An 18,363-nucleotide genomic window follows, 5' to 3' on the forward strand; every position below is an offset into this window, starting at 1 on the left:
CCAGCCTGCCCTCTTTCTTGGGGCTTAGGGGAGGGTGGGAAACCACCAGACCCCACGGGCAGGTTGGCGCCCCACCCCAGGCACAGGTAAGCAGGTCAAGGAGCGCCGGGAAAACTCAGTGCTGCAGTGTCCATTTTCCTGTCCTTTGGGCACTCTCGGCCTCGGAGAGATTGATGATGTAGCCTCTCCTGCCTCTCAGACCTGCCCAGGAGCTCCCATGGTTTAGCTGATCCCCCACACTAGTGTTTGAAGGAGCACTCTCCTGGGGCAGGGGCCACAGGGCTGTCCCCCCCCCCCAGCTCCATCCGGTCACCTCCATGGAATGTCACCTGTAGGGTGGAGCAGGCTGAGCAGTTGGCTGCCAGCTGCTGGCTAGGAAACGCCTCTCAGGAATCCTCATCTGACCCTGCCCCACCCTGCGCAGGCCTGGGGACCATTGGAGAAGCCCTGCAAGAGAGCTCCACAGGCCCAGGTCAGCTTCCTGGGTGCAGGGTGTGGACAGGGCAGGGCACTGCTGTGCCTACCGGGAACACTAGCCCTTCTCTGGTCCTCTGTGGGAGTAGGAGTTGGGTGGGGCTCACCCACTCACAGGGTCCACTTTCAGCTCCAGTCTGGGGAGGATCCTGGAAAGGGCAGGGCATTTTCGAGGCAGCTCCTTCAAGGCGGTGACACCCTGACCCTTCCATCCCCCATCCCCCTCCCTCCACCCTCTGCCAGCAGAGGGTGGCAGTCTCAGGGCTCTTTGCATCATCCTGTGGCTTCTCTATCTTCACTCCATTGCAGCAGGGGCTCAGAGGGAAGGGCAGAAGTGGCCACCATGGCCACCCGCCTCTCTTGCCCTCAGAGGCGCCCTCCTCTCTTGCGCCAGGCCATCAAGATAAGGCGACGCAAGGTTCAGGACCTGCCGGATCCCCTGGCCCAAATGACTCAGGAGGTAGGAGTGGCCTCAATGGGAAGAAGAGCCAGCCTGAGGAGGCCTTAGTAGTCTTGGGGTTTGGGAGCCTGGCTGTCTGGCACCACCTAGCTGGCAACCTGGCCCCTAGGCAGAGCCTTCTGGGTGGGCAGAGGGGGTCTGCCATATGTTCTGCGCGTCCATGGGCCTCTCTGGTTGGGGGCCTGAGCCTCTCTGGCTCCTCCCCTTGGTGTTCTGACCCCGTGCCCTACTCCTGCAGCTCCAAAGGCACCAGCTCTGTGAGGCAGGGTGTCCCTGATGCAGGGTGGGCTGCTTGGAGATCCCCTGAGCTGCTCCAGCTTGCTGGGCATCCCCCCCAGGCATCCACCACAGCTGCTGGGCCTCACTTCCGCTGCTAGGGTGAGGAGCAGGTGGCCCGGCTGATAAGCAGTGCTGTTTCCTCTGGGGCAGGAAGCGGGGGGCAGGTGGTAGAGGGCCTGTGCTGCTGGGCCAGCTGGGCGCCCATGGACCTCAGGCTAAGCAGGCCGGGGAACAGGCAGCGAAGTCCAGGGACCAGACCCCCAGGAGGCCTGCTGTGGGAACAGGTGTGCAGCATGGGTGGGCCTTCCTGCTTGTCTGAGAGGGCCTCCAAGGACACCTGGTCTTTCCACCTTGCTCCCCAGGTCAAGCCTGCATCCCACCACTTGTCCCCCAAGGAGGTAAGAGTCGGAGGGATGGGGGTGCGCAGGGGCGGGGCAACAGGCCTGCATCTTCCTGAAAGCCCCTCAGCCAATGGGCAGGGTTGCTGGCAGCACCCCGGGGGGGAGGAGGGGAGTACTTCTGAGCCTCAGCCCTCTCCACCGCCACACATGTGGGGCCTTCCCTTGCCCTGGGTATGCCCTGTTGGTGCCAGGGATGGCTAGTGGTGAGGGGTTCCTGGGGTGACCAACCCTGCTGTGTCTCAGCGGGACCTGCTCTATGAGGAAGCTCTCTACACTGTCCTGCACCGCCTGGGGCAGCCGGAGCCCAGCCATGTGGTGGAGGCCTCTGAGCTGCTTCGATACCTGCAGGAGGTGAGCCCAGCCCCAACCCCACCTACCTTCCTTGGCCTGGACTCTGGAGCCCTCCTTTCCTGGTCTACCTGCCCCACCATCTGCCTCCCCACCAGGCCTTCCAGATGCAACCTGAGGAGCACCAGCGCATGCTGCAGCAGGCCAGGGAGCTCAAGGTAGCCTGGGCCCAGACAGGGGAAAGGGGGGACCTGGGAAACCCAGCCCTCTTGGGGACTCAGGCCATGCCATCCCAACCCTCTAGAAGCCAATATTTTGTCTGAAGGCAACAGTAAAGCAAGCCAAGGGCATCCTGGGCAAAGATGTCAGTGGTGAGTATGGGCCCTGTACCCTGAGGGGCTCCTTCCTCTCCTCATCAGTCTGACCTCGAGTCCTTGTGAGGGGTCCCCATCCCCCTACATCCCTCCAGGCCTGGCCTCAGTGCTTGGCATCCAGGCTGGGAGGGGCTTTCCTGTTCCTTCTCTCAGCTCTAGGAGGGAGGGGGCACTGATGAGGGATCCTGGCTGACTCCCTGCTGCCTCTTCCCTCCTTGCAGGATTCAGTGACCCCTACTGCCTGCTGGGCATTGAGCAGGGGGTGGGTATGCCAGGGGGCAGCCCAGGGTCTCGGCGTCGGCAGAAGGCCGTGGTGAGGCACACCATCCCCGAAGAGCAGACCCACCGCACCCAGGTCATCAGCCAGACGCTCAATCCTGTCTGGGATGAGACCTTTATTCTGTACGTGGCCCTGCCCCAGCATCCCCTGTCCGGGGCTCCTCTGGCCATCAGGGTCTCCCCAGGCAATGAGATCAGCTGGTCTTCGTGGTTCATTGAAAGGGGCTTGGGCCTGGGGTCTCGAGGCAGGGTAGACAGACAGTAGGCCAGACAGGATAGACCGGTGACATGAGTGCCCTGCGTGCTGGAGGGTGAAAGAGGCTGCGGTCTCTCTCGGCGAATGGAGGGGGCACCTGAAGCCTTGCCCTGGAGGAGGAAGAGGCTGAGACCACACTGTGAGCGGTACTGGAGATGGCGGCTTAGGAGGCCAGGCTCTGAGCTGAGGTCCTTGGGCCCCGGGGTTGGTGTGGGGGCCCTACAGGGCCCTCAATCACACCCTCTTTTCCCTGCAGGGAGTTTGAGGACATAGCAAATGCAAGCTTTCACCTGGACATGTGGTAAGTAACATGCTTGCCCTTAGGGATGGGCAAGAGAAGGGGCCGGGGATGCTGGGTGTGGTGGTGCAGGCCTGTAATCCCAGCACTTGAGAGGCTGAGGCAGGAGGATGCCATGAGGTCAAGGCTAGCCTGGGCTCCAAACATAGTGAGACTGTCTCAAGAGAAAGAGAGAGAGAGGGAGAGAGAGAGAAGGGCCAGGGGTGAGAGTGGCAGAGCCTCCTCCCTGAAGGGGTCAGAGGCACCCACACTGCCTTTTGCTCAATTCTGTGGCCCACAGGGACATGGATACCGTGGAGTCTGTCTGCCAGAAGCTCGGGGAGCTGACAGATCTTCATGGGCTTCGAAGGTGGGTGCCAGGGGGTTCACAGGGAAGGAGAGGGCTCCTTCTGCCCTCCCACAATGCACGTGCCAGGTGCTGGGCTGCAGGTGCTGTCCCTGGGGCTCAGGTGCCATAGATGGGACAGATTCCAGCCTGACCCCTTCAGGCGCTCAGCCTGTCTCCCTCACCAACCACACCTGAAACAGGATCTTTAAGGAGGCTCGGAAGGACAGAGGCCAGGATGACTTTCTGGGGAACGTGGTTCTGAGGCTGCAGGTGAGGGGGATGGGGAGAGGGGCCCAGGCAAGAGGTGAGAGGAGGGGCATCAGGGCTCCTGGGAAGGTTCCAGGTGGCCCCCAGCAGAGCCTGGAGTCCGCCCTGCCCGCTTCCCCACCCCGACTGTGAGGGGTCTCCTGCCCACCAGGACCTGCGTTGCCGGGAGGACCAGTGGTACCCCCTGGAGCCCCGCACCGAGACCTACCCAGACCGTGGCCAGTGCCACCTCCAATTCCAGCTCATTCACAAGCGGGTAGGACTGTGCCCTGCTGCCTCAGCAGGCAGGCTGGGGAGGGCTGGCTGTACCGGGCATGGGGTCCTCTTTACTCACAGCTATGCTGGTCTCATCACAGAGAGCCACTGCGGCCAGCCGCTCCCAGCCCAGCTACACCATGCACCTCCACCTTCTGCAGCAGCTCGTGTCCCACGAGGTCACCCAGCACAAGGTACTACCTTCCCCAGACTGAGTGCCACCCAGGCTGCCTGTCAGAGCCTGCCCCTGGCCACCCACCACTCCACTGTTCCCTCAGGTAGGCAGTACCTCATGGGATGGGTCACTGAGTCCCCAGGCCACTACCATCCTCTTCCTCCATGCTATGCAGAAGGACCTGTCTGACTTCCACCAGTCCCTGGCGTGAGTACATAGCCCTGCATAGAACCTCTGGGGGCTGTTGGCAGTCACCAGTCTCCCCCACCCTGTCTGCCAACCTATAGGCTGGCAGCCCAAAATCTGACCCTCTGGAGAGTGCTCTTTGGCCCAAACTATGTTTTCAGATTTGAATCAGTTGCCAATTATTTTTTTTGGTACCAGGAATTGAACTCAGGACCGTGCGCTTGCGAGGCAGGCATGCATGAGGACCCATGAGCTAAATCTCCAGCCCTCAGTTGCCAACTTTTAAAACTCTGGAAAGCACGCCTGTAATCCCAGCACTAAGGAGGCTCAGGCAGGAGAATCACAAGTTCAAGGCCAGCCTGGACTACATAGTGAGACCCTGTCTAAAAAATAATAATAAATAACCACAAAACCAAACCAAAACAAAAACTCTGGAGAGTTCATATTCAACCCAGATCTCCAGCTGCTCATGTAACAGAAGCACTGGAATTTCGGGGTTGGCCAGATCAGAGCAGCAGGTCCTCCTCTGTCCAGTGCAGTTGCCATGGGACCCAGTTCCTTACATCTCCTGAGTCCTTCTGGGCATTTGAGTTTCCCTGAGCAACCCCACCACATTTCCCAATGCCATAGCCTCCAAGTCAGCAAATGAACAAACATTAAATGACAAGCTGGGTGTGGTGGCACATACCTCCTGACGCAGGAGGGTCACAGTTCAGAACCAGCCTGAACTACAGAGCGGAGACTCTGTCTCAAAAAAATAAAAACAAAAACAAAACATTAACTGACTTTAGCAAATATTCGTTGAGGGCCTGTCAGATTTCTAGGGCCATGCCCGATTCTGGGAATAACGGGAGGTCAGACATTCCATGGTTTGTGAGAAGTGCAGAGGTGGGGCCACACCCAGAGTGCTGGCCAAAGGGAGAAGGGAATGAGAGCAGAATGTGCCCAGGGACTGGTCTGAGGCTTAGCATTTGGGAAGCAGAAGGAGGCCCAGGGAGAGGGAGGGCAACTCTAGGTGGCATTGCTGAAGACCTTGGATGGTGAGGGGCCTGGTGTGCCTGCAGAGCCCTAGCACTGCTGCAGGTGGCAGCTGTGGCAGCAGGGACCTCGGCCTGTTACTGGGTTGCTCTTCTTCCCTACCCTCCATTCTCTTTACTTGGATCTTGTCCAGCTCAATTGTCACCTCTGTCATTTTCCCCTGAGCTGTTATTTTTTTTTTTTTTTTGGTACCGGGGATCAAACTTGGGTCCTTGCGCTTGCTTGCGGGGCAGGCAGCAGAACCACTGAACTAAATCCCTGGCCCTCCCCTGAGCTGTTTAAAGGGAAATTCCAGCTGATGTTTGCTGTATGTGCATGAAGGCTCTGATCCTTAAATCTGGTATTTTCAATTGAAGTAAGAAATTCCAAAGTTGCAAAATCACAAATAGCCAAATTTAAGAGAAAAGTGATTTAAAGTGGGTACAGTGGTGCAGGCCTTTAATGCCAGCACTTTGGGAGGCTGAGGTAGGATGATCCAAAGTTCAAACCCAGCCTGGGCCACTTAGCAAGACCCTGTCTCAAAAGAGAAATGGGGTAGGGGTAGGGACAGAGAGACAGAGACAGAGAGAAATAATTTAGAACACATCTATGGGGACAAAATCCTGTGAGTCACTTTCAGCCACTAGTTTTTGGAGCAGGGGAGGCATGGGCCCTCTGCCTGGGCCCGGCTGAGGGCTTCCTTCCCTGCAGGCACTGGCTGGCCTACAGCCACCTCTACCAGAGCCTGGAGTTCCCTAGCAGCTGCCTCCTGCACCCCATCACCAGCATTGAGTACCAGTGGATTCAAGGCCGGCTCAAGCCAGAACAGGTAGGTGTGGGAGTCAGAGGGGTATGGGGTGTTGGGCAGGCAGGGCTCAGGGGGGAACAGAGGACCCGAGGGGGCCATAAACAGCTCCTGCCTCAGGGTATCTTCCTGATTGTAGCTGGAGGAATTGACCACTTCATTCACCTCCCTGCTGGCCTATGGCCTTTCCCTCATCCGGAGGTTCCGCTCCGTCTTCCCCCTCTCTGTCTCCGACTCCCCAGCCCGGCTGCAGTCTCTCCTCAGGTCAGTGGTTATGCATCTGCTTTCACAGGGGTGTCAGGGTCGAGGGTTCAGCAGGGCACCCACTGGGGTGGGGAGCAGCAGCACTGGGACACAGCCCTCTGTCACCCAGAGTCCTGGTGCAGATGTGTAAGATGAAGGCCTTCGGAGAACTGTGCCAGAACAGCACCCCACTGCCCCAGCTGGTGACAGAGGCCCTGCGGGTATGGCACTGGGCCTGGGGGTGGGGAGGGGGGGCACGTGCCTAGGCCCAGCCTCTTCTCCCTGCTCACTGGCTCTCCGCTGACAGACTGGCACTGTTGAATGGTTCCACCTAAAGCAGCAACACCATCAGCCCATGGTGCAGGTAGGGACTGGAACGAGATGGGTATCGGGGTGCCCAGTTCTGCTGCCCTGCTCAGCCTACCTGTGCTTCTTCCAGGGCATGCTAGAGGCAGGCAAGGCCTTGTTGAGCCTGGTACAAGATGTCTTGGGCGACTTGCACCAGTGCCAGCGCACATGGAACAAGATCTTCCACAAGTGAGCAGACTCGGGCCGGGAGGTAGTGGGCACCAGGACCTTGGTGTGTGCTACTGGGGTCATGGCTGGTGCCTTTCCTCCAGCAGTCTCAAGATTGACCTCTTCTCCATGGTTTTCCTGGAGCTGCAGTGGCTGGTAAGGCTGTCAACTGTCCCCAGGCTGCCCCCTCTGCCCAACTACTCAGGCCTGCCCACCAGGCCTTTCCGTGCAGGTGGCCAAGCGAGTGCAGGACCATACATCAGCAGTGGGCAGCCCTGTGTCTCCAGAGATGGCCGAGAGTCTGTTCCAGCTCTATGTCAGCCTCAAGGAGCTCTGCCAGCTGGGCCCGGTCCCTGCAGACAGGTGGGGTGCAGGCTGCTTTTGAGTGGGCTGGCCCTGGTCATCCCTAGGCTGAGCCCCAGCTCTCCCCAGGGACGGAGTCCTGGCCCTAGATGGTTTCCACCGCTGGTTCCAGCCAGCCATCCCTTCCTGGCTGCAGAAGACATACAGCGTGGCACTGGAGCGGGTGCAGCGCGCTGTGCAGATGGACAAGGTGGGGCAGGAACTCAGGGCATGGTAGAAGCTGGTAACCCACTCTGAACATCCCATCTGGGGCTCTTCATGCCAAACTCCATTTCCTGATATCCTGGGGTTAACTGCGGCTTCCTTTGCCCACAGATCCTGTAGGCTGGGGGGGTCTGGGCAGAGTCTTGCTTCTTCCCCCTGCAGTCCTCTGCCCAGCTCTTGGTGGTAGAGAGGATGGATTTGTCCTGTCCCAAGAGCCCCTTTCTAAGAGCTCCTCCTTTCTCCCAGCTGGTGCCCCTGGGTGAACTGACCAAGCATAGCACATCAGCTGTGGATCTGTCTACCTGCTTTGCCCAGATCAGCCACACCGCCCAGCAGCTGGACTGGCCGGACCCAGAGGAAGCCTTCATGATTACTGTCAAATTTGTGGAGGTGCAGCATCTTTCCCACCTTTCTAGCACCACCTCACTATGACCCTGGCCCATTTCTCCCAGCCTCTCCGACCAACAGTCCCCCGAGACCTGTGTCCTAAATGTCCTAAATATCCCAAAGTTCCAGAGATTCCCATGTCCCCTGTCTACACTGCCTAGAGCCCCAACCATTTATCAATCCCTTTGGACCCACCCCGCCCAGGACACCTGCCGGCTGGCCCTGGTATACTGCAGCCTTATAAAGGCCCGGGCCCGAGCACTCTCTGCAGGCCAGAAGGACCAGGGCCAGGCAGCCGACATGGTAAGGGCCAGAGCTGAGAGCTGGGGGCTGGCCAGGGCAGGTGTGGAGCCTCCCTGTGCTGGCTCTGTCTAGGAAACCCCATGTCCCTCTGCCTGTGCCTGTCTGCAGCTGTGTGTAGTCGTGAATGACATGGAGCAGCTGCGCCTGGTGATCGGCAAGCTGCCCACCCAGCTGGCATGGCAGGCCTTGGAGCAGCGGGTAGGGACTGTGCTGGAGCAAGGACAGCTGCAGAACACACTACACACCCAGCTGCAGAGCGCATTGGCTGGGCTGGGCCATGAGATCCGCACTGGGGTCCAAACCCTGGCCGAGCAGGTATGTTGTTGGGCCCCAGCAGAATCTGGGCTAATGTACATTCCCTGCTTCCTTCCTCAACTTAAACTCAGGCCCCAAGTGAACCCTCCTGAGCTACCACTCATTCCCTGACCTCACCCATCTACCATTTTGTGTTCCCAGCTGGAGGTGGGCATTGCCAGACACATCCAGAAGCTCGTGGATGTCAAAGAGTCAGTGCTTCCCGAGGACGTGAGTGACTCCTGCTTTCTGACCTTCACTGCCCTGCCAGCTCTGTGGGTCCAGGGACGTGAAGGAGGCCCAAGGTGGGCAGGGGCTGAGGGCCTGGGGGTGTCGGAGATCAGTCCCCTAGACGTGGGCGAGGCATGTTGCCTCCCCGGACCTTGTTTCCTCTCCAGATGCTCAGTGGGGCAGGCTGGGTCTCCACATGGTCTCCCAGCATTCATGGTTGTGTGAGATGCCACAAAGAAGGCTTAGGCTTTGCAGATCATAGGTCTGGGTACCCTTCCTTCTCAGCACCTCCTTGCTCTGCTGTCCTATTTATATGGGCAGTCACTGACCTCAGTCTCCTCCACTGTAAGTGGGGAGAGTGCTGCACATCTCTGATTTGTTAATTCATCAACTTCAATAAGCACTCACTTTGACCCAGGCATTGATTTAAGCACTGGGGATAGATCAGTGAACAACATGACAAAAATTCCTGCTTTTCCAGCACTTCCATTCTAGTGGGGGGAATGAAATATATAACTATAGCCATATTTCTGTCTGCAACTATAAATATGCATACAGATGTGTATGCATTGCACAGTTATACAGTGTGTTAGATAAGGCCAAAGAGAACAACAATGACAAGGGGGTTCTAGGGAGTGTCAGAGGGCTGTATTTTTAAGTAGTGTCTGGGGAAGGCCTTATTCAGAGGGTGACAGCTGAGTCAAGATCTACAGGAAGCAAGGCAAAGAGCCATGAGGCTTTCTAGAGAAAGAACACTTCCAGCAGAAGGAACAGTAAGAGCAAAGGTCCTGAGGTAGCACCATGGCAGGTTCATAGGCTATAGAGGCAGCCAGTGTGGCCAGAGTGGTCATTAGCTACTGTGCACACAAAGCTCCTGGTCCTCTTTCCTCTCCCAGGGTCAGGCAAGGGATTGGGGGTGGGGCCAAAATGGACACGAGGCAACTGTGCTCCTCACCGCCTCCCCAGGCCATTCTGCCCTTGATGAAGTTCCTGGAGGTGAAGCTCTGCTACATGAACACCAACCTGGTACAAGAGAACTTTAGCAGGTGCGTGGCAGCCCCTGGCCTCTGGGGCCCCTCAGCCCCACTTGTTCAAGAACCCTGCCCTCACGGCCTGAGTGTCCATGGGGGCCGTGATGTGAATCCTTTCAGTGACCTCCCTTAGATGGTACAACCAGCCTCTGCTCAAGTGCTTGCTTCCGGGGACTACCTCTTTATGAGCCTGCCCCTTTCATGCCACCCAGCTCGGAACATTACACATTCTTTAGGCTGAGCTGAAATTTGTCTCCCTCAGTCCGGGCCCCATCTTTAGGGCCTCCTTGCCTGCCTCTCCTCCCTCAAGTTACAGGCATCTGGTGTGACTGGCCCACCACCCGAGCAACTTCCAGTTAGGGTTTCTGAAGCAGGGAGTGGGGCCTGACAGTGGGGACTGTGGGTGGCCAGGTTCAGACACCTTGGCAGCGTCAGGCAGTTACTTGTTTTCAGTGCCAGTGATCTCAGTTCTGCCCTCCACTGAGGACTGAATGGGCCATGTGCAGGAAGTACTCAGTGACTATTAGCTGTAGCCAAGGTGACAGGATCCATCTCTAAGTCTCTGGTCCCTTCTAGACTAATGCTCTTCTCACTGGGCAGCCATTTGACTTAAATGTGTCAAATAAACTACTTTTAACATAGGGCTCCCCCAGTCTTTTTTTTTTGGCAGTGCTGGTGATGGAACCCAGGGCCTGTCACGTTTTAGGCAAGTGCTCTACCACTAGACCACATCACCCACCACTTTATTTATTTATTTCTCTATTTATTTATTTTGAGACAGGGTCTCATTGTGTAGTCCAGCTGATCTTGGACTATGCTGCCCAGGCTGGCCTCAAACTCACGGCAATCCTCCTGGCTCAGCCTCCCAACCTACCACTTTTAAAGAAATTTTATTTGGGGCCGGGATTTGGTTCAGTCATTCCACCACCTGCCTCGAAAGCGCAAAGTCCTGAGTTTGATCCCCAGTACCAAAAAAACACAAAACTTTATTCTGAGACAGGGTCTTGCTAATTTACCCAGACTTGCCTCAAACTTGCAATTTTCCTCCCTCAGCTTCTCAGTGTGCTAGTATTACAGGCATGGTGTCACTGTGCCTAGCTACAATTCTTTTTTTTTGTACCTAACTTTTTTTTTTTTGGTACTGGGGATCAAACTTGGGTCCTTGCGCTTGTGCAGCAGGCGGCGAAACCACTGAGTTAAATCCCCGGCCCTATGTACCTAACTTTTTGTACCTAACTCTGACATGTGTTAAATCTCAGGTCATTCTCAGGACTGTGACCTCCTCACTATTGTATTGTTCCTATAAGGTAGTAGATGCTTATCCATGAGGTTTTTTTTTTTTTTTTGGTACTGGGGATCAAACTCCTGGAACCACTGAGCTAAATCCCCGGCCCCTCCATGAGGTTGTTTTGAGCCTATAAATTTTGGAACTCTGTCTTCAGTTGTGATTCTGGCCCTGGGGTCTAGCAAGGTTTGTTGTAGTTTGTTGGTCCATGGTCCTCTTGAGGAGCTTCTTCTCTGTGACTGAGAGACATGCCAGAGAAGACTTACCCTTTCTTCCCCTGCCCCCTTCCCTCAGAAGACCAGCCTTCCCTCCCTTTGCCACCTACCTGCCCTGGCTCCTGAGGAGCAGGCAGAGGGGGAGGTAGGGTTGGGCCTGGGTCCCCAAGGCCTCCCATTTCTCAAAGCATTGTGCCTCTGTCCCTGGCCAGCCTTTTGACCCTGCTCTGGACCCACACACTCACGGTGCTGGTGGAAGCAGCTGCCTCCCAGCGCAGCTCGACTCTGGCCTCTGGCAGACTGAAGGTGGCCCTGCAGGTAATATAATAATGCCAAGCATAGGGATAGCAGCCCTGGGGGAAGGGTGCCTGGGCTCACCTCTGATGTCTTCCCCAGAACCTGGAGATCTGCTTCCATGCTGAGGGCTGTGGTCTTCCCCCTGAGGCCCTGCACACAGCCACCTTCCAGGTAGGGGTCTTGGTGTACTCCCAGGTAGTATTCTGCATTCACCTGTGTCCAGGGCCGGCTACATAATTTATGGGACCCAGGGTAAAATGAAAAAGTGACCTCTTAACCAGGTGTGGTGGCACATGCCTATAATCCCAGCACTTGGGAGGCTGAGGCAGGAGGATTTCTGTGAGTTTGAGGCCAGCCTTGACTCCAAGTTCCAGGACAACTTGGACTATATAGCTAGACTCTCAAGAAACAAACAAGAAAACAAAACAAAAAGGTGGCCCTTTATTAAAAAATTACTACAAATTTTAAGATACCATAGCAGAACATTACCTTGTTTGAGCCTTTCAAAGCACTGGGGCTCCGTGTGCCTGCATGGGGGATAAGCCCAGGGAGCCGGCCATCTACCAGCACTGACACTCTGCCCCAGTATCTGCTGGGCACTCTTGAGAGTGCACCCCCGCCCATGGTCTCGTAACACCAGTGCTTCCCTTTCAAAGTTGTCTCAGCCTCTGTTGTGAGCGGGTGGGAGGCCTGGCTATGCATAGGTGTGAAGGTTCAGGAGGATGCTTGACTGTGCTATTCCAGGCTCTGCAGAGGGACCTGGAGCTACAGGCAGCCTCCAGCCGGGAACTCATCCGCAAGTACTTCTGCAGCCGCATCCAGCAGCAGGTGAGGGTCCCTGTCCTCCACTGTACCAACCATGGCTCCACTGTGCCATCTACCCTCTCCCCCAGCTGACCCTGCATGTGCTCCCCATGCCCAGGCAGAAACCACCTCTGAGTGGCTGGGTGCTGTCACGGTCAAGGCTTCCTACCGTTCCTCAGAGCAGAAACTGCATGTGGAGTTGCTCAGTGCCTCTAGCCTGCTGCCCCTGGACTCCAACGGTGAGTGGAGGCTGCACACTGGCTGCTGCTGTGTCCTCTCCCTGGACCTGGGTGGGGGTTTGGCAGGAGCTTTGGATGCACTTCCTTGGTTGCCAGGAGAGGGCAGTGGTGCTGAGTGGCACAGCTGGGGCAGGGCTGGGAGCACTGATCTAGGCCCTCTCCCCTGGGGTACCTGCCAGGCTCCAGTGACCCCTTTGTCCAGCTGACCTTGGAGCCCAGGCATGAATTCCCTGAACTAGCTCCCCGAGAGACCCAGAAGCACAAGAAGGATCTTCACCCGCTGTTTGATGAGACCTTTGAATTGTGAGTGGATCCCTACTCTTCTCTAGCTTCCCTGCCCTGAAGCCCCCCAAGGGGACTCTGAGATGACCATATGAAGTGCAGGGAAGGGGTATCTGGAGAAAGTCTGCTTCCCCTGGAAGAAGGGCTCCCACATTTGGATTCAAAAGCTTCCAGGGAAGGGTCCTGTCCCTGAGGACCTCAGTGGCCTGCTCTGTTGCCCTAGACAGGTGGCCTGGGGCCACAGAACCCTTGATTTAAAGCATTAGCCCATGGTCAGAGCAGGTGTGTGACACAGGGCTGACAGCTGACTGCAATGGCTCTGTCAGGAAAGAGAAGGTGACCTGAGTGTTGGTGGGCAGGCACCTGAGCCCCTGACTCTGTCTGTTAGCCTGGTGGCTGCTGAGCCATGCCGGAAGGATGGGGCGTGCCTCCTGCTCACCGTGCTGGACCACGACACGCTGGGGGCCAATGACCTGGAAGGGGAGGCGTTCCTGCCACTGTGTGCGGTGCCTGGGCTGACTGGCTGCGAGGAGCCTGGTGAGGCGCCTCAGACCCGCCTGCCCCTCACGTATCCCATGCCCAATGGTAGGTCTGAGTCCCAAGGCAGGGAAGGGATGGGGCCCTCAGGAAGCTCAGGCAGGGGGCCCAGAGAAACGTTTCTTTGGGAGATGGAAGCCACTGGAACAAGCACCATGGCTCTGTTGCTGAGGGGTCTGGAAAATCTCTTGCTCTAGTAGAGAACAGTGAAAAGTGAGCTCAGTGAAATTCTCTAACTTTCCTGGTAGGGAGGTCACAAGCTCACCTGAAGAGAGGGGCCTGGATCTCTGAGCAGGGGACATATCCCTTTGAAGCATCCCCTAGGCTTGATGACAGGAATAGGTTACATGTTTGTACACATACAAGTCAGTTCTCAGCACTTCACATATAGTAACTCTTTCAATTCTTAAACCTGCCAACGAGGGAGTACTATTATCAGTGCTATTTTACAGGTCCTTACACAGACACAGAGTTAAATAGCTAGCTTCAGGTCTCATTTAAAAAGGTAGAAGCTGGGCGTGATGGTGCATGCCTTAATCCCAGCACTTGAGGCTCAGGCAGGATTGCTAGTTCAAAACCCGCCTGGGCTACACAGCATGTTCAAGGGCAGCCTGGATTACTATGCACTGTAGTGAAATCCTGTCTCAAAGAACCAAAAAAAAATAACTGGGTGTGGTGCCACACACCTATAATCCCAGCACTAGGGAGGCTAAGGCAGGAGGATGGTGAGTTTATGGCTGGCCTGAGCTATATAGCAAGACCTTGACTCAAAAACAAAAATCACAAAACCCAAAAGAATAAAATTGGCTACTGTGTCCCTTCATGGTAGTCTGCTCTCTTCTGTACAGCATATTTTCCTACCTTTACTTGGCCCAAACTTGTTCTGTGGGGCCTATTTCTTTTCCTACCTTTAGTAAATGTAAAATCTTAAAAAAAGAAAAAGAATAAAATTAAAGCCAGCCATAGGGGTGCATGCATGTAATTCCAGCACTCTGGAACCATGAGGCAGAAGATTCCAAATTCCAGCCTAGGCTGGGCAATTTAGCAATTTAGGGCTGTGCAAAGGCTCTTTTATTCCTAGTACATAGATAAAGTAGGTACCTCAGGGAGGTCCAGCCTCCCATCTGTCTGGATGTATCCTGTGTGCTATCTGGTGTATCTGTCCTAGCTTTCCTTCCATGCTGGGGGGGTGGGGGTGGGGAGGAGGGGAAGATGGGGCAATGTTGACCTGCCTTCCAGGCACTGCCTCTTCCCCAAATCTGACCCTCAAACCCTTCTCTCCACAGGGGATCCAATCCTGCAGCTGTTGGAGGGCCGGAAGGGTGATCGTGAGGCCCAGGCCTTTGTGAGACTGAGGAGGCAGCGAGCCAAGCAGGCCTCCCAGCATCCCCCAAGGCCAGGGCAGTAACAGTGGGGGTTGGACAATGGGCTGGCCCCTGGTGGGGTCCTGAAAGGTTGAGGTCTTCCTTGTACAGTTCAGGGAGCCCCAGCAAGTGGAAGGCCCAGGTGCAGACTCCCTCTGAGCACCATCAGCAGTATTTATACTTTTCATCCCTCTGATCTCTGCCACACCCCAGCATGGTATGAGTAGCATCTCCTGCCCCTGCTCCATCCTGGAAAAGCTGTCTGGTGAAGTGGGGGGTCTTGGGCCACCTACCTCCTGGCCTGTGTGCTCCAGCCCCTGGGGTGCGGAGACCAGGTGGTTCGCACTGGAACTGGGGGACAGAGAGGCTCCTGAGGAACAAGAGGGGAACTACCAAAGATGAGGTACCAGCTGTCCTGAGGGAGGGGCATGGCCATTACTGGAGGCAGTCCTGGTATGGACTTTTCGGCTCTGAGCTGGAAGGCAGTGGGACTGACACCAGGAGACAGGAGAAAGGGCAGTCTGGCTGTGTCTGCTGAGAACACCTCCTCCCTTGGATAGCTCCTGCCACCAAGAAACTTTCTTAGCAAAAATTAAAAAGAAAATCCATGTTCCTCTTTGAAAACCATCTGTTGGCCTAAGGTGGGCACTGGAAGGCTCATCAGGCCATTTAGCCTCCTCTGCAGCCAGCAAGAGACCTGAGCTTCCCCCATGCAGGATCCCCAAGCTGCAAGCAGGGAGCTGGGTGAGGGGGATCTTGCCACAGAAGCCCTGAGTAGGGTGGTTGGTATTAATGGCATTCGGTCATGGGCTTTGAACAGGTCACTGCACCAGGTGTTGTTAGTCACTGTGGTTCTTGGGAAGGGTGCCCTGAGACCGAGCGCCTGCTCTGGACAGCAGCGGGGCACCACTGCCTATGAGGGGCCCCTGTACACTGGGAGGCAGACTGGTCATTCTAGCGGCAATCCTGGAAGTCATTTAACCCGTCTATAGAAACTGCTGAAGGTGGGAGGTGTGCAGCTCTGGCCCTGAGGCCCTGCAGGGGCAACTCACTAGGGGTTTCCCTCATTCGGCACCCAGCCCAGTACAGAGCAGGGCAGGAAGGATGTGGCTCCTAGATCCTGGGCCCTCTCCTTCAGGGGCAGGGTGGGGTGAGGAAGGCAACTTCCATAGTACACCCCCCTTTTCTTTTTATGCCTTTATGCAAACCATTCCTATGGGAAGGTGCTGTCTGTTCCTGTAAGAAACAATTAGGGGCTCGCCACTCACAGCTGAAGACAGATCTCTAAACAAGAAAGTCACAGGGCCTGGGAGGTCGATGTCCAAGGCTAATGTCCCAGCTCCTCATCCGTGCAGGTCAGAGGGCATGTGAGCTGCCTCTGGGCCTGGATGGGCCCGGGCCTCTTCAGCTAAGCAGTCTGCAGCTGAGGCAGGGCTCCTGCCCACCTCATGGTATGGAAGCCTCATTTGGGGTCCACCCCCCATACAAACATGCCACCAAACCAAGTTCATAGTTTATTTCCAATAGGTTTGCTCTATTGATTTTTGCATTTTTTTTTTAAAAAAGGAGAAGTTTTCACTTGATTCACTGAAAGCCCTTTCGTGCTGAGCCCAAAAGGGGGCCTGGGCCAGGGCAGACCCTTCAAAGCCCTCTCAAGCCCACCTGGGCCCTAGTGCTGGGAGCAAGGTTGCTTCCCTCAGCCTGCATCGCCCTCCCGCCCCCACTGCATCTCTCTCTGTACAAAACAATTTAAAAATTGAGCTAAGACACAATGTACATCAGACAGCCACACACACATGCACACGGGCGCCTGCCCAGGACGGCAGGACATCAGCTGCACTCAGAGAGCACCAAGGAATGCATACGGAGCCCCTCCTGGCAAGGAGGGCAGGGTCTGTGCCCCCCTTGGTCCTCAGGCTAAACTCCTTCCCAACAATTGCCCTGCTAGCTGCCAGAGGGAGGGGGCGGACGACACAGTGGCCGCACCAGAGAGGGGAAGGGGCAGGGATGGCTGAGGGCAGTGCCAACCTGGTAGGTGGCCCTGGGGCCAGGGAGGCTGTTCTGGGGAGTCCAGGAGGAAAGGACTGAGGGGGACACCAGGCCTCAAGAACCCGAGGGATAGGACTGGGCCTTGCCCCTTGAGGGGCTTCAAGGGCCCAGGTGCAGGGGTGGGGCTGGCCCCATACGTTCGGTCTGCCAGCCCCTGCAGTTGTCACTAAAACTAAATACACATTTGGTAAGCCTAGAAGCTAGGCTGGTGTAGAACCCCAGCACAGCCTCAGGCCTCCCTGAGGCCCTCACAGCTGGGAACCAGGTATGCTGCGGGCAACTGGGTCCTCCACAGCCTCCTGCTAGCCCTGGACTGGAGAGGCAGGAGGAACAGGGCCTGCCCTGAAAGCTTCTCTCCCCTCAGCCTCCTCTAGCTTCCCAACCTCCCCACTCAGGCCCCAGCAGAAAGTTAAAAATAGTTAGTTCCTACATATAAAAAAAGAGACAGAAACATTCTCTGCCAAAAGGCCAGTGGGAGAAGAGGGGACTTTGTCTCTGAGTGGGATGGGTGGGGAGCGGGCTGGGGAGGACTGCAAAATAGTTTTTTTAAAAAGTGCTTGGTAAGTCTGTTTAAAGTGTGTGTCTATATCTATGTACAGATATACACACAGACACTGTGCACACGCTGGCCACCACGCACACCTGCACACACAAAGAAATGTATACATGTACATAATCATATACATATACATACATATATAATATATATACATACATATATATATATACATACATATATATATATACATACATATATATATACACATACATATATATATATATATATATATATATATACTTTAAAAAGTCCTAGTGAGAGATCTGGGCCTGGCTGGGCCAGTCCTGCAGCGTCACGACTGGAGGGTGTGGGCCCGGCTGGGCTGGCAGACGGGGCACTCACTGCCCTCGGCACAGAGCTCGCACAGCACAGCATGTTGGCACGGCAGCACTGCTCGGGTCTGCTCCTGACACTTAAGGCATTTCACTGACTGCATGTGGAAAACAGCCTGCAGGAAAAGTGACAAGAGTGGTCCTGAGTGAGGCTTTTTTTTGGTACCAGGGATCAAACTCCAGACCTTGCACTTGCAAAGCAGGTGCCAGAACCACTGAGCTAAATCCCTGGCCCAAGAGTGGTCATGAGTGAAGTTTCTGGTGCCAGCTTGGCACCAAGTTGAGAAGGACCTCCCTTGATTCTCACGTCAGCCCCCCTGGGAAGAAGAAACCAAGGCACAGAAATCAATAGTGTGGTCACAGAACCCTGTCAGCAACAGGGAGTAGCGTTAGGATTCAAGCTGCCCAGCTCCAGGCTCCTGACCACTGCTCTCCACAGCAGTTGCTGAGTGGCAACCCCAGGCTGCTGGGACAGGGTGCTGGCTGCATTTCGCATCCCTCAAGGCTTTTTCTGGCACCTCTGTTAATGCCTTCTGTCTCATTTAATCTTACAGTGACCCCAGGTCCCCAAGTGAGAAAAATGAGGCCTAGAGAGGACGATCACATGCCAAGGGGCCTGGCTGTCCAATGAAGGAAAAAATGCTCCTTCCACAGGTGACCCCACCCCTGGGAGCCCAGCAGGGAAC

The 18,363-nt window shown here is 55.9% G+C and overlaps 2 protein-coding genes across 11 annotated transcripts in view; one reads left to right on the top strand and one right to left on the bottom strand.

Annotated features, from left to right (window-relative positions):
* The first annotated feature begins 517 nt into the window (after positions 1-517).
* On the top strand, positions 518-16,156 carry Unc13d (unc-13 homolog D). 4 transcript variants are annotated; one of them, XM_087208451.1, is made up of 32 exons: positions 518-934; positions 1,576-1,611; positions 1,858-1,965; positions 2,061-2,120; positions 2,207-2,273; positions 2,498-2,678; positions 3,068-3,112; positions 3,390-3,458; positions 3,638-3,707; positions 3,856-3,960; positions 4,061-4,153; positions 4,238-4,341; positions 6,049-6,166; positions 6,282-6,406; positions 6,516-6,606; positions 6,693-6,749; positions 6,825-6,922; positions 7,006-7,057; positions 7,134-7,264; positions 7,334-7,454; positions 7,715-7,858; positions 8,060-8,158; positions 8,267-8,473; positions 8,615-8,683; positions 9,650-9,729; positions 11,427-11,532; positions 11,611-11,682; positions 12,256-12,339; positions 12,434-12,554; positions 12,734-12,857; positions 13,225-13,373; positions 14,660-16,156. In XM_087208451.1, exons 1-32 carry the CDS (start codon positions 818-820, stop codon positions 14,779-14,781), a joined length of 3,225 nt encoding a protein of 1,074 aa, XP_087064577.1. In that variant the 5' UTR covers positions 518-817; the 3' UTR covers positions 14,782-16,156. The 4 variants fall into 4 exon arrangements, with proteins under 4 accessions (XP_087064577.1, XP_087064578.1, XP_087064576.1 ...); XM_087208452.1 differs by having other exon boundaries at positions 519-934; positions 7,784-7,858; positions 13,225-13,421; XM_087208450.1 differs by having other exon boundaries at positions 519-934; positions 7,009-7,057; positions 13,225-13,421.
* Positions 16,157-16,238: 82 nt separating this feature from the next.
* Unk (unk zinc finger) overlaps positions 16,239-18,363 on the bottom strand; it is a 38,117-nt gene continuing 35,992 nt past the window's right edge. For all 7 annotated transcript variants that reach the window (XM_004860711.3, XM_021241041.2, XM_004860710.3 and 4 more), the window contains exon 16: positions 16,239-17,793. In XM_004860711.3, coding sequence (XP_004860768.1) covers positions 17,638-17,793 — 156 coding nt within the window. In that variant the 3' untranslated portion in view covers positions 16,239-17,637. The remainder of the gene's footprint in view (positions 17,794-18,363) is intronic.

The sequence above is a fragment of the Heterocephalus glaber genome, unplaced genomic scaffold (assembly GCF_053883595.1).
Source record: "Heterocephalus glaber isolate CG9 unplaced genomic scaffold, H.glaber_assembly_v1.0 deba00000937, whole genome shotgun sequence".
NCBI lineage: Eukaryota > Metazoa > Chordata > Mammalia > Rodentia > Bathyergidae > Heterocephalus > Heterocephalus glaber.